The sequence below is a fragment of the Petromyzon marinus genome, unplaced genomic scaffold (genome assembly GCF_048934315.1).
Source record: "Petromyzon marinus isolate PM22_M1 ecotype Great Lakes invasive population unplaced genomic scaffold, UKy_Petmar_22M1.pri1.0 PM_Scaffold_436, whole genome shotgun sequence".
Classification (NCBI taxonomy): Eukaryota; Metazoa; Chordata; class Hyperoartia; order Petromyzontiformes; family Petromyzontidae; genus Petromyzon; species Petromyzon marinus.
The window spans coordinates 10,066-25,501 of NW_027423431.1; the positions used below are offsets into that span (position 1 = coordinate 10,066).

Here is a 15,436-nt window from a genome sequence, read left to right on the forward strand (position 1 = left end):
TCTCGCTCTATCGCACACTCTCTCTCTGTCTCTCTACTCTCTCTAGTCTCTCTGACTCTCTACTCTCTATGTCTCTCTGTCTCTCTACTCTCTCTGTCTCTCTCTGTCTCTCTACTCTACTCTGTCTCTCGACTATCTCCTCGGCTGTCTCTCCTCTCGCTCTCCCTCTTCCCTACTCTCTACTTTCTCTACTCTCTCTCTCTATCCCTCTCTCTCTAGTCTACTCTGTCTCTTTATCTCTGTCTCTGTACTCTCTACTCTCTCTCTTTCTCTCTCTCTCTCTATCTCCTCTCTCTCTCGCTCTCTCTTCCTCCTCTCTCTTTACTCTGAGAGAGAAGGATGAGAGAGAGAGAGAGGGGAGTCTCGCTCTATCGCACACTCTCTCTCTGTCTCTCTAGTCTCTTTGACTCCCTACTCTACTCTACTCTGTCTCTCTCCTCGACTATCTCCTCGACTGTCTCTCCTCTCGCTCTCTCTCTACTCTCTCTCTCTCTCTATTTCTTCTCTCTCTGTCTCTCTATCCCTCTCTCTCTACTCTACTCTGTCTCTCTCTGTCTCTCTACTCTCTCTGACTCTCTACTCTTTCTCTCTCTCTCTCTCTCTATCCCCTCTCTCTCTCTCGCTCTCTCTTCCTTCTCTCTTTACTCTGAGAGAGAAGGATGAGAGAGAGAGTCTCGCTCTATCGCACACTCTCTCTCTGTCTCTCTCTCTGTCTCTCTAGTCTCTCTCGCTCTCTATCCCTCTCTCTACTCTACTCTGTCTCTCTCTGTCTCTCTACTCTCTCTCTTTCTCTCTCTCTCTATCCCCTCTCTCTCTCGCTCTCTCTTCCTTCTCTCTCTCTCGCTCTCTATCCCTCTCTCTTTACTCTGAGAGAGAAGGATGAGAGAGAGAGAGAGAGGAGTCTCGCTCTATCGCACACTCTCTCTCTCTCTGTTTATTTTACTCATGAATTTAGACCACGTCCCTATTGATCTCTCCCCTCCCTCTCTCCCCCCTCTCTCCCCCCACTATCCCCCTCCCCCCACCCTCTCTCCCCCTCCCCCCTCCCTCTCTCCCCCCCCTCTCCCCCCACTCTCCGCCCTTTCTCCCCCCTCTCTCTCCCCACTCTCCCCACCTCTCTCCCCACTTCCCCCCCCCTCTCTCCCCCCTCTCTCCCCACTCTCCCCCCCACTCTCCCCCCTCTTCCCCCCTCTCCCCCCACTCTCCCCCCTCTCTCCCCCCTCACTCCCTCCCCCCCTCTCTCCCCACTCTCCCCCCTCCCTCCCCACTCTCCCCCCTCTCTCCCCCCTCCCTCTCTCCCCCCTCTCTCCCCCCACTCTCCCTCCCTCTCTCCCCCCTCTCTCCCCCCTCCCTCTCTCCCCTCTCTCTCCCCTCTCTCCCCCCCCCTCTCCCCCTCTCTCTCCCCTCTCCCCCCCCCTCTCTCCCCACTCTCTCCCCACTCTCTCCCCCCTCTCCCCACTCTCTCCCCACTCTCTCCCCACTCTCTCTGTCTCTCTCTCTCCCTGTCTCTCTCTCTGTCTCTCTCCCTGTCTCTCTCTCTCCCTGTCTCTGTCTCTCTCCCTGTCTCTCTCTCTCTCTGTCTCTCCCTGTCTCTCTCTCTCCCTGCCTCTCTCTCCCTGTCTCTCTCCCTGTCTCTCCCTGTCTCTCTCTCTCTGTCTCTCCCTGTCTCTCTCTCTGTCTCTCCCTGTCTCTCTCTCTCTGTCTCTCCCCACTCTCCCTGTCTCTCTCTCTCTCTCCCTGTCTCTCTCTATCACCATTAACACTGTCTCTCTCTCTCTCTTGTCTCTCTCTCCGTCTCTCTCTATCACCATTAACACTGTCTCTCTCAATCACCATTAACACTGTCTCTCTCTTGTCTCTCTCTCCACAGAGACCACCACGGTGATGAGAGAAGGTGAGTGAGTGGGTGGGTGGGTTAGTGGGTGGGTGGGTTAGTGGGTGGGTGGGTTAGTGGGTGGGTGGGTTAGTGGGTGGGTGGGTTAGTGGGTGGGTGGGTTAGTGGGTGGGTGAGTGGGTGGGTGGGTGGGTGGGTAGGTGAGTGAGTGGGTGAGTGGGTGAGTGAGTGGGTGGGTGACTTAGTGGGTGGGTGAGTGAGTGAGTGGGTGGGTGAGTTAGTGGGTGGGTGAGTTAGTGGGTGGGTGAGTTAGTGGGTGGGTGAGTTAGTGGGTGGGTGAGTGGGTGAGTGAGTGAGTGGGTAAGTGGGTGGGTAAGTGGGTGTGTGGGTGGGTGGGTGACATTGTATGTCTGTGTGTCTCTCTCCCTGCGTCTCTCTCCCCTGTGTCTCTCTCTCTCTCTGTGTGTCTCTCTCCCTGCGTTTCTCTCTCCGTGTCTCTCTCCTGTGTCTCTGTCTTTCCAGTGAGGCGTTGCTTCAGATCTTGTCCGTCTTTGCGAAGATGCACGGAATCAAGACGCGGGCACTGCGAGCCGCAGACAGACACGCAGATCGACAACCCTCGGACAAACGCAAGATACACATCCTGTCCTGGAAAAAGGTGACCCCAATGTTAAAGTGTCTACCCATAGACTTCAGTGTTAAAGTGTCTACCCATAGACTTCAATGTTAAAGTGTCTACCCGTAGACTTCAATGTTAAAGTGTCTACCCATAGACTTCAATGTTAAAGTGTCTACCCATAGACTTCATTGTTAAAGTGTCTACCCATAGACTTCAATGTTAAAGTGTCTACCCATAGACTTCAATGTTAAAGTGTCTACCCATAGACTTCAACGTTAAAGTGTCTACCCATAGACTTCAACGTTAAAGTGTCTACCCATAGACTTCAATGTTAAAGTGTCTACCCATAGACTTCAATGTTAAAGTGTCTACCCATAGACTTCAACGTTAAAGTGTCTACCCATAGACTTCGATGTTAAAGTGTCTACCCATAGACTTCAATGTTAAAGTGTCTACCCATAGACTTCAATGTTAAAGTGTCTACCCGTAGACTTCAATGTTAAAGTGTCTACCCATAGACTTCAATGTTAAAGTGTCTACCCATAGACTTCAATGTTAAAGTGTCTACCCGTAGACTTCAAAGTTAAAGTGTCTACCCATAGACTTCAATGTTAAAGTGTCCTACCCATAGACTTCAATGTTAAAGTGTCTACCCATAGACTTCAATGTTAAAGTGTCTACCCATAGACTTCAATGTTAAAGTGTCTACCCATAGACTTCAATGTTAAAGTGTCTACCCATAGACTTCAATGTTAAAGTGTCTACCCATAGACTTCAATGTTAAAGTGTCTACCCATAGACTTCAATGTTAAAGTGTCTTCCCATAGACTTCAATGTTAAAGTGTCTACCCGTAGACTTCAATGTTAAAGTGTCTACCCGTAGACTTCAATGTTAAAGTGTCTACCCGTAGACTTCAATGTTAAAGTGTCTACCCATAGACTTCAATGTTAAAGTGTCTACCCGTAGACTTCAATGTTAAAGTGTCTACCCATAGACTTCAATGTTAAAGTGTCTACGCATAGACTTCAATGTTAAAGTGTCTACCCGTAGACTTCAATGTTAAAGTGTCTACCCGTAGACTTCAACGTTAAAGTGTCTACCCATAGACTTCAATGTTAAAGTGTCTACCCATAGACTTCAATGTTAAAGTGTCTACCCATAGACTTCAATGTTAAAGTGTCTACCCATAGACTTCAATGTTAAAGTGTCTACCCATAGACTTCAATGTTAAAGTGTCTACCCATAGACTTCAATGTTAAAGTGTCTACCCATAGACTTCAATGTTAAAGTGTCTACCCATAGACTTCAATGTTAAAGTGTCTACCCATAGACTTCAATGTTAAAGTGTCTACCCATAGACTTCAATGTTAAAGTGTCTACCCATAGACTTCAATGTTAAAGTGTCTTCCCATAGACTTCAATGTTAAAGTGTCTACCCGTAGACTTCAATGTTAAAGTGTCTACCCGTAGACTTCAATGTTAAAGTGTCTACCCGTAGACTTCAATGTTAAAGTGTCTACCCATAGACTTCAATGTTAAAGTGTCTACCCGTAGACTTCAATGTTAAAGTGTCTACCCATAGACTTCAATGTTAAAGTGTCTACGCATAGACTTCAATGTTAAAGTGTCTACCCGTAGACTTCAATGTTAAAGTGTCTACCCATAGACTTCAATGTTAAAGTGTCTACCCATAGACTTCAATGTTAAAGTGTCTACCCATAGACTTCAATGTTAAAGTGTCTACCCGTAGACTTCAATGTTAAAGTGTCTACCCGTAGACTTCAACGTTAAAGTGTCTACCCATAGACTTCAATGTTAAAGTGTCTACCCATAGACTTCAATGTTAAAGTGTCTACCCATAGACTTCAATGTTAAAGTGTCTACCCATAGACTTCAATGTTAAAGTGTCTACCCATAGACTTCAATGTTAAAGTATCTACCCGTAGACTTCAATGTTAAAGTGTCTACCCATAGACTTCAATGTTAAAGTGTCTACCCATAGACTTCAATGTTAAAGTGTCTACCCATAGACTCCAATGTTAAAGTGTCTAGACACGTTTACTACCCATAGACTTCAATGTTAAAGTGTCTACCCATAGACTTCAATGTTAAAGTGTCTACCCGTAGACTTCAATGTTAAAGTGTCTACCCATAGACTTCAATGTTAAAGTGTCTACCCATAGACTTCAATGTTAAAGTGTCTACCCATAGACTTCAATGTTAAAGTGTCTACCCATAGACTTCAATGTTAAAGTGTCTACCCATAGACTTCAATGTTAAAGTGTCTACCCATAGACTTCAATGTTAAAGTGTCTACCCATAGACTTCAATGTTAAAGTGTCTACCCATAGACTTCAATGTTAAAGTGTCTACCCATAGACTTCAATGTTAAAGTGTCTACCCATAGACTTCAATGTTAAAGTGTCTACCCATAGACTTCAATGTTAAAGTGTCTACCCATAGACTTCAATGTTAAAGTGTCTACCCATAGACTCCAATGTTAAAGTGTCTACCCATAGACTTCAATGTTAAAGTGTCTACCCATAGACTTCAATGTTAAAGTGTCTACCCATAGACTTCAATGTTAAAGTGTCTACCCATAGACTTCAATGTTAAAGTGTCTACCCATAGACTTCAATGTTAAAGTGTCTACCCATAGACTTCAATGTTAAAGTGTCTACCCATAGACTTCAATGTTAAAGTGTCTACCCATAGACTTCAATGTTAAAGTGTCTACCCATAGACTTCAATGTTAAAGTGTCTACCCATAGACTTCAATGTTAAAGTGTCTACCCATAGACTTCAATGTTAAAGTGTCTACCCATAGACTTCAATGTTAAAGTGTCTACCCATAGACTTCAATGTTAAAGTGTCTACCCATAGACTTCAATGTTAAAGTGTCTACCCATAGACTTCAATGTTAAAGTGTCTACCCATAGACTTCAATGTTAAAGTGTCTACCCATAGACTTCAATGTTAAAGTGTCTACCCATAGACTTCAATGTTAAAGCGTCTACCCATAGACTTCAATGTTAAAGCGTCTATCCATAGACTTCAATGTTAAAGTGTCTACCCATAGACTTCAATGTTAAAGTGTCTACCCATAGACTTCAATGTTAAAGTGTCTACCCATAGACTTCAATTGTTAAAGTGTCTACCCATAGACTTCAATGTTAAAGTGTCTACCCATAGACTTCAATGTTAAAGTGTCTACCCATAGACTTCAATGTTAAAGTGTCTACCCGTAGACTTCAATGTTAAAGTGTCTACCCATAGACTTCAATGTTAAAGTGTCTACCCATAGACTTCAATGTTAAAGTGTCTACCCATATACTTCAATGTTAAAGTGGCTACCCATAGACTTCAACGTTAAAGTGTCTACCCGTAGACTTCAATGTTAAAGTGTCTACCCATAGACTTCAATGTTAAAGTGTCTACCCATAGACTTCAATGTTAAAGTGTCTACCCATAGACTTCAATGTTAAAGTGTCTACCCATAGACTTCAATGTTAAAGTGTCTACCCATAGACTTCAATGTTAAAGTGTCTACCCGTAGACTTCAATGTTAAAGTGTCTACCCATAGACTTCAATGTTAAAGTGTCTACCCTTAGACTTCAATGTTAAAGTGTCTACTCATAGACTTCAATGTTAAAGTGTCTACCCATAGACTTCAATGTTAAAGTGTCTACCCATAGACTTCAATGTTAAAGTGTCTACCCATAGACTTCAATGTTAAAGTGTCTACCCATAGACTTCAATGTTAAAGTGTCTACCCATAGACTTCAATGTTAAAGTGTCTACCCATAGACTTCAATGTTAAAGTGTCTACCCATAGACTTCAATGTTAAAGTGTCTACCCATAGACTTCAATGTTAAAGTGTCTACCCATTAGACTTCAATGTTAAAGTGTCTACCCATAGACTTCAATGTTAAAGTGTCTACCCATAGACTTCAATGTTAAAGTGTCTACCCATAGACTTCAATGTTAAAGTGTCTACCCATAGACTTCAATGTTAAAGTGTCTACCCATAGACTTCAATGTTAAAGTGTCTACCCATAGACTTCAATGTTAAAGTGTCTACCCATAGACTTCAATGTTAAAGTGTCTACCCATAGACTTCAATGTTAAAGTGTCTACCCATAGACTTCAATGTTAAAGTGTCTACCCATAGACTTCAATGTTAAAGTGTCTACCCATAGACTTCAATGTTAAAGTGTCTACCCATAGACTTCAATGTTAAAGTGTCTACCCATAGACTTCAATGTTAAAGTGTCTACCCATAGACTTCAATGTTAAAGTGTCTACCCATAGACTTCAATGTTAAAGTGTCTACCCATAGACTTCAATGTTAAAGTGTCTACCCATAGACTTCAATGTTAAAGTGTCTACCCATAGACTTCAATGTTAAAGTGTCTACCCATAGACTTCAATGTTAAAGTGTCTACCCATAGACTTCAATGTTAAAGTGTCTACCCATAGACTTCAATGTTAAAGTGTCTACCCATAGACTTCAATGTTAAAGTGTCTACCCATAGACTTCAATGTTAAAGTGTCTACCCATAGACTTCAATGTTAAAGTGTCTACCCATAGACTTCAATGTTAAAGTGTCTACCCATAGACTTCAATGTTAAAGTGTCTACCCATAGACTTCAATGTTAAAGTGTCTACCCATAGACTTCAATGTTAAAGTGTCTACCCATAGACTTCAATGTTAAAGTGTCTACCCATAGACTTCAATGTTAAAGTGTCTACCCATAGACTTCAATGTTAAAGTGTCTACCCATAGACTTCAATGTTAAAGTGTCTACCCATAGACTTCAATGTTAAAGTGTCTACCCATAGACTTCAATGTTAAAGTGTCTACCCATAGACTTCAATGTTAAAGTGTCTACCCATAGACTTCAATGTTAAAGTGTCTACCCATAGACTTCAATGTTAAAGTGTCTACCCATAGACTTCAATGTTAAAGTGTCTACCCATAGACTTCAATGTTAAAGTGTCTACCCATAGACTTCAATGTTAAAGTGTCTACCCATAGACTTCAATGTTAAAGTGTCTACCCATAGACTTCATGTTAAAGTGTCTACCCATAGACTTCAATGTTAAAGTGTCTACCCATAGACTTCAATGTTAAAGTGTCTACCCATAGACTTCAATGTTAATAAGTCGTCGCACCCATAGACTTCAACTGTTAAAGTGTCTACCCGGATAGACTTCATATGTTATGTTAAAGTGTCTACCCGTAGACTTCAATGTTAAAGTGTCTACCGGTAGACTTCAATTTTAAAGTGTCTACCCGTAGACTTCAATGTTAAAGTGTCTACCCATAGACTTCAATGTTAAAGTGTCTACCCATAGACTTCAATGTTAAAGTGTCTACCCATAGACTTCAACGTTAAAGTGTCTACCCATAGACTTCAATGTTAAAGTGTCTACCCATAGACTTCAATGTTAAAGTGTCTACCCATAGACTTCAATGTTAAAGTGTCTACCCATAGACTTCAATGTTAAAGTGTCTACCCATAGACTTCAATGTTAAAGTGTCTACCCATAGACTTCAATGTTAAAGTGTCTACCCATAGACTTCAATGTTAAAGTGTCTACCCATAGACTTCAATGTTAAAGTGTCTACCCATAGACTTCAATGTTAAAGTGTCTACCCATAGACTTCAATGTTAAAGTGTCTACCCATAGACTTCAATGTTAAAGTGTCTACCCATAGACTCCAATGTTAAAGTGTTTACCCATAGACTTCATTGTTAAAGTGTCTACCCATAGACTTCATTGTTAAAGTGTCTACCCATAGACTTCAATGTTAAAGTGTCTACCCATAGACTTCAATGTTAAAGTGTCTACCCATAGACTTCAATGTTAAAGTGTCTACCCATAGACTTCAATGTTAAAGTGTCTACCCATAGACTTCAATGTTAAAGTGTCTACCCATAGACTTCAATGTTAAAGTCTCTACCCATAGACTTCAATGTTAAAGTGTTTACCCATAGACTTCAATGTTAAAGTGTCTACCCATAGACTCCAATGTTAAAGTGTCTACCCATAGACTTCAATGTTAAAGTGTCTACCCATAGACTTCAATGTTAAAGTGTCTACCCATAGACTTCAATGTTAAAGTGTCTACCCATAGACTTCAATGTTAAAGTCTCTACCCAATGAGAGCCTTACCCAGCGTCTCTGTTATCCTCTGCTTCGTTAATCCCATTAAGCGGTCAGCTGAGCGCGAAGTTACAAAGCATTATGGGTAATTGCCTATTTCACGTTTGTGCGTGTGAAGGCAAAGCTACCCCCAGGTAGCCTCTGGCAGGGCTGTAGGGGCAAGTGCTGTTACACACAGACACAGACAAAGCTACCCCCAGGTAGCCTCTGGCAGGGCTGTAGGGGCAAGTGCTGTTACACAGACACAGACAAAGCTCCCCCAGGATACCTCTAGCAGGGCTGTAGGGGCAAGTGCTGTCACACACAGACACAGACAAAGCTCCCCCCAGGTAGCCTCTAGCAGGGCTGTAGGGGCAAGTGCTGTCACACAGACACAGACAAAGCTACCCCTAGGTAGCCTCTAGCAGGGCTGTAGGGGCAAGTGCTGTCACACAGACACAGACAAAGCTACCCCCAGGTAGCCTCTAGCAGGGCTGTAGGGGCAAGTGCTGTTACACAGACACAGGCAAAGCTACCCCCAGGTAGCCTCTAGTAGGGGCTGTAGGGTCAAGTGCTGTCACACACAGTCACAGACAAAGCTACCCCAGGTAGCCTCTAGCAGGGCTGTAGGGGCAAGTGCTGTTACACAGACACACAGACAAAGCTACCCCCAGGTAGCCTCTAGCAGGGCTGTAGGGGCAAGTGCTGTTCCACAGACAAAGCTACCCCCAGGTAGCCTCTGGCAGGGCTGTAGGGGCAAGTGCTGTTACACAGACACAGACAAAGCTCCCCCAGGTAGCCTCTAGCAGGGCTGTAGGGGCAAGTGCAGTGTTAGACACAGACACAGACAAAGCTACCCCCAGGTAGCCTCTAGCAGGGCTGTAGGGGCAAGTGCAGTTACACAGACACAGACAAAGCTACCCCAGGTAGCCTCTGGCAGGGCTGTAGGGGCAAGTGCAGTTACACAGACACAGACAAAGCTACCCCAGGTAGCCTCTAGCAGGGCTGTAGGGGCAAGTGCTGTTACACAGACACACAGACAAAGCTACCCCCAGGTAGCCTCTTGCAGGGCTGCAGGGGCAAGTGCTGTCACACAGACACAGACAAAGGTACCCCCAGGTAGCCTCTAGCAGGGCTGTAGGGGCAAGTGCTGTCACACAGACACAGACAAAGCTACCCTAGGTAGCCTCTAGCAGGGCTGTAGGGGCAAGTGCAGTTACACAGACACAGACAAAGCTCCCCCAGGTAGCCTCTATCAGGGCTGTAGGGGCAAGTGCAGTTACACAGACACAGACAAAGCTACCCCAGGTAGCCTCTATCAGGGCTGTAGGGGCAAGTGCTGTTACACAGACACAGACAAAGCTCCCCCAGGTAGCCTCTTGCAGGGCTGTAGGGGCAAGTGCTGTTACACAGACACAGCCAAAGCTACCCCAGGTAGCCTCTATCAGGGCTGTAGGGGCAAGTGCTGTTACACAGACACAGACAAATTTCCCCCAGGTAGCCTCTGGCAGGGCTGTAGGGGCAAGTGCTGTTACACAGACAAAGCTACCCCAGGTATCCACTAGCAGGGCTGTAGGGGCAAGTGCTGTTACACAGACACAGACAAAGCTACCCCAGGTAGCCTCTAGCAGGGCTGTAGGGGCAAGTGCTGTTACACAGACACAGACAAAGCTACCCCAGGTAGCCTCTATCAGGGCTGTAGGGGCAAGTGCTGTCACACAGACACAGACAAAGCTACCCCAGGTAGCCTCTAGCAGGGCTGTAGGGGCAAGTGCTGTCACACACAGACACAGACAAAGCTACCCCAGGTAGCCTCTAGCAGGGCTGTAGGGGCAAGTGCTGTCACACACAGACACAGACAAAGCTACCCCAGGTAGCCTCTAGCAGGGCTGCAGGGGCAAGTGCTGTCACACACAGACACAAACAAAGCTACCCCAGGTAGCCTCTAGCAGGGCTGTAGGGGCAAGTGCTGTTACACACAGACACAGACAAAGCTACCCCAGGTAGCCTCTAGCAGGGCTGTAGGGGCAAGTGCTGTCACACACAGACACAGACAAAGCTACCCCAGGTAGCCTCTAGCAGGGCTGTAGGGGCAAGTGCTGTTATACAGACACAGACAAAGCTACCCCAGGTAGCCTCTAGCAGGGCTGTAGGGGCAAGTGCTGTTATACACAGACACAGACAAAGCTCCCCCAGGTAGCCTCTAGCAGGGCTGTAGGGGCAAGTGCTGTCACACACAGACAAACGCCCACTCACCCGCCCATCCTCTCACTCCCGTGTCCAGCAGTCTACCATCAAGAGGGACAGAGACAAGGACAAGGACAGGGACAAGGACAGAGACAAGGACAGAGACAAGGACAAGGACAGGGACAAAAAGAGAATGCCCACTCTGTTCAGAGACTTTCGCAAGAATAACCTCGCAAAAGAAAGTGAGTTACACTCGCTCACTCACTCACCACTCGCTCACTCGCTCACTCACTCACCACTCGCTCACTTGCTCACTCACTCACCACTCGCTCACTCACCCATTCACTCACTCACTCACCACTCACCACTCACTCACTCACTCACCCACTCACCCACTCACTCAATCACTCACTCACCCACTCACCACTCACTCACCACTCACTCACTCACCACTCACTCACTCACCACTCACCCACTCACTCACTCACTCACCCACTCACCCACTCAGTCACTCACCCACTCACGCACTCACTCACTCACTCACGCACTCACTCACTCACCCACTCACCCACTCACTCATCCACTCACTCACTCACCCACTCACTCACTCACTCACCCACTCACTCACTCACTCACTCACCCACTCACCCACTCACCCACTCACCCACTCACTCACTCACCCACTCACTCACTCACTCACCCACTCACTCACTCACCCACTCACTCACTCACTCTCTCACCACTCACCCACTCACTCACTCACTCACCCACTCACCCACTCACTCACTCACTCACCCACTCACTCACTCACCCACTCACTCACACACCCACTCACTCACTCACCCACTCACTCACCCACTCACTCACTCACCCACTCACTCACTAATTGGGGGAGTGTGGGGGGAGGGAGTGTGGGGGGAGGGAGTGTGGGGGGAGGGAGTGTGGGGGGAGGGAGTGTGGGGGGAGGGAGTGTGGGGGGAGTGAGTGTGGGGGGGAGGGAGTGTGGGGGGAGGGAGTATGGGTGGAGGGAGTGTGGGTGGAGGGAGTGTGGGTGGAGGGAGTGTGGGGGGAGGGAGTGTGGGGGGAGGGAGTGTGGGGGGAGGTAGTGGGGGGAGGTAGTGGGGGGAGGTAGTGGGGGGAGGTAGTGGGGGGAGGGAGTGGTGGTGCTGTGCTTAGGCTGTCTTTGTCTTTCCTCACCGCAGAATCTTTGGAGCCCTCCCACAATGCACCTCCAGCACCCCCAGCCAACGCAGAGACCCCAGGTCAGAGACACAGACACAGACAAACTGAGACACAGTGAGACACAGACACAGAGAGACAGACACAGTGAGAGAGACACAGTGAGACACAGACACAGTGAGACACAGAGAGACACAGTGAGACACAGACACAGTGAGAGAGAGACACAGACACAGTGAGAGACACAGACACAGTGAGAGACACAGTGAGACAGAGACACAGTGAGACAGAGACACAGTGAGACACAGACACAGTGAGACACAGACAAAGTGAGACACAGACACAGTGAGAGACACAGACACAGTGAGACACAGACACAGTGAGAGACACAGACACAGTGAGACACAGACACAGTGAGACACAGACACAGTGAGACACAGACACAGAGACACAGACACAGTGAGAGAGACACAGACACAGTGAGACACAGTGAGACACAGACACAGTGAGACACAGACACAGAGAGACACAGACAGAGACACAGACACAGTGAGACACAGTGAGACAGTGAGAGAGAGACACAGACACAGTGAGAGAGAGACACAGACACAGAGAGACACAGACACAGTGAGAGACACAGAGAGACACAGACACAGTGAGAGACACAGACACTGAGACACAGTGAGACACAGACACAGACACAGTGAGACACAGACACAGAGAGACACAGTGAGACACAGACACAGTGAGACACAGACACAGTGAGACACAGACACAGTGAGAGTGAGACACAGAGAGACACAGACACAGTGAGACAGAGACACAGTGAGACACAGACAGAGTGAGACACAGAGACACAGAGAGACACAGTGAGAGAGAGACACAGAGAGACACAGACACAGACACAGTGAGACACAGACACAGTGAGACACAGACACAGTGAGAGAGAGACACAGTGAGACACAGACACAGACACAGTGAGACACAGACACAGTGAGACACAGAGACACAGACACAGTGAGACACAGACACAGTGAGAGAGAGACACAGACACAGTGAGACACAGTGAGACACAGTGAGAGAGAGACACAGTGAGACACAGACACAGAGAGACACAGACACAGAGAGACACAGACACAGAGAGACACAGTGAGACAGAGACACAGTGAGACACAGACACAGACACAGTGAGACACAGACACAGTGAGACACAGACACAGTGAGACACAGACACAGTGAGACACAGACACAGTGAGAGAGAGACACAGACACAGTGAGACACAGACACAGTGAGACACAGACACAGAGAGACACAGACACAGTGAGACAGAGACACAGACACAGTGAGACACAGTGAGACACAGACACAGTGAGACACAGTGAGACAGTGAGACACAGTGAGACACAGTGAGACACAGACACAGACACAGAGAGACACAGTGAGACACAGACACAGTGAGACACAGACACAGTGAGACACAGACGCAGTGAGACACAGAGAGACACAGTGAGACACAGACACAGTGAGACACAGAGAGACACAGAGAGACACAGTGAGACACAGTGAGACACAGAGAGACACAGTGAGACACAGACACAGACACAGAGAGACACAGTGAGACACAGACACAGTGAGACACAGACACAGTGAGACACAGACACAGTGAGACACAGACACAGAGAGACACAGACACAGTGAGACACAGAGAGACACAGAGAGACACAGTGAGACACAGACACAGTGAGACACAGAGAGACACAGAGAGACACAGTGAGACACAGACACAGTGAGACACAGAGAGACAGAGACACAGACACAGTGAGACAGAGACACAGTGAGAGAGAGACAGTGAGAGAGAGACACAGAGAGACAGAGACACAGTGAGAGAGAGACAGTGAGAGAGAGACACAGTGTGACACAGACACAGACACAGTGAGACACAGACACAGTGAGACACAGACACAGTCAGACACAGACACAGTGAGACACAGACACAGTGAGACACAGACACAGTGAGAGAGAGACACAGACACAGTGAGACACAGACACAGTCAGACACAGTGAGACACAGACACAGTGAGAGAGAGACACAGACACAGTGAGACAGAGACACAGTGAGACACAGACACAGTGAGACACAGACACAGTGAGACACAGACACAGAGAGACACAGACACAGTGAGACACAGACACAGAGAGACACAGTGAGACACAGACACAGTGAGACACAGACACAGTGAGACACAGACACAGAGAGACACAGACACAGTGAGACACAGAGTGAGACACAGACACAGTGAGACACAGACACAGAGAGACACAGACACAGTGAGACACAGACACAGTGAGAGAGAGACACAGTGAGACACAGACACAGTGAGACACAGACACAGTGAGACACAGACACAGAGAGACACAGACACAGTGAGACACAGACACAGTGAGACACAGACACAGTGAGACACAGACACAGTGAGACACAGACACAGTGAGAGACACAGACACAGTGAGAGAGACACACAGTGAGACACAGACACAGTGAGACACAAAGAGACACAGACACAGTGAGACACAGACACAGTGAGACACAGAGACACAGTGAGACACAGACACAGTGAGACACAGTGAGACACAGACACAGTGAGACACAGACACAGAGAGACACAGACACAGTGAGACACAGACACAGTGAGACACAGTGAGACACAGTGAGACACAGACACAGTGAGACACAGACACAGAGAGACACAGACACAGTGAGACACAGTGAGACACAGTGAGACACAGACACAGTGAGACACAGACACAGTGAGAGAGAGACACAGACACAGTGAGACACAGACACAGTGAGACACAGACACAGTGAGAGACACAGACACAGTGAGACACAGACACAGTGAGAGACACAGACACAGTGAGACACAGACACAGTGAGAGACACAGACACAGTGAGACACAGACACAGAGAGACACAGTGAGACACAGACACAGTGAGACACAGACACAGTGAGACACAGAGAGACACAGTGAGACACAGTGAGACACAGACACAGTGAGACACAGACACAGTGAGACACAGACACAGTTAGACACAGTGAGACACAGACACAGTGAGACACAGTGAGACACAGACACAGTGAGACAGAGACACAGACACAGTGAGACACAGACACAGAGAGACACAGACACAGTGAGACACAGACACAGTGAGACACAGTGAGACACAGACACAGTGAGACACAGTGAGACACAGACACAGTGAGACAGAGACACAGACACAGTGAGACACAGACACAGAGAGACACAGACACAGTGAGACACAGACACAGAGAGACACAGACACAGTGAGACACAGTGAGACACAGACACAGTGAGACACAGACACAGTGAGACACAGACACAGACACAGTGAGAGAGAGACACAGTGAGACACAGTGAGACACAGACACAGTGAGAGAGAGA

The 15,436-nt window shown here is 47.0% G+C and overlaps 1 protein-coding gene across 3 annotated transcripts in view; it reads left to right on the top strand.

The window, feature by feature from the left end:
* The first annotated feature begins 1,465 nt into the window (after positions 1-1,465).
* The window catches only part of LOC142923347 (uncharacterized), a 67,701-nt gene continuing 53,730 nt past the window's right edge, over positions 1,466-15,436 (top strand). The window contains exons 1-4 of one of the 3 annotated variants that reach the window (XM_076064423.1): positions 1,466-1,894; positions 2,357-2,492; positions 10,892-11,036; positions 11,997-12,056. In XM_076064423.1, coding sequence (XP_075920538.1) covers positions 2,394-2,492; positions 10,892-11,036; positions 11,997-12,056 — 304 coding nt within the window. In that variant the 5' untranslated portion in view covers positions 1,466-1,894; positions 2,357-2,393. The remainder of the gene's footprint in view (positions 1,895-2,356; positions 2,493-10,891; positions 11,037-11,996; positions 12,057-15,436) is intronic. The other 2 variants (XM_076064421.1, XM_076064420.1) reach the window with 2 other exon arrangements.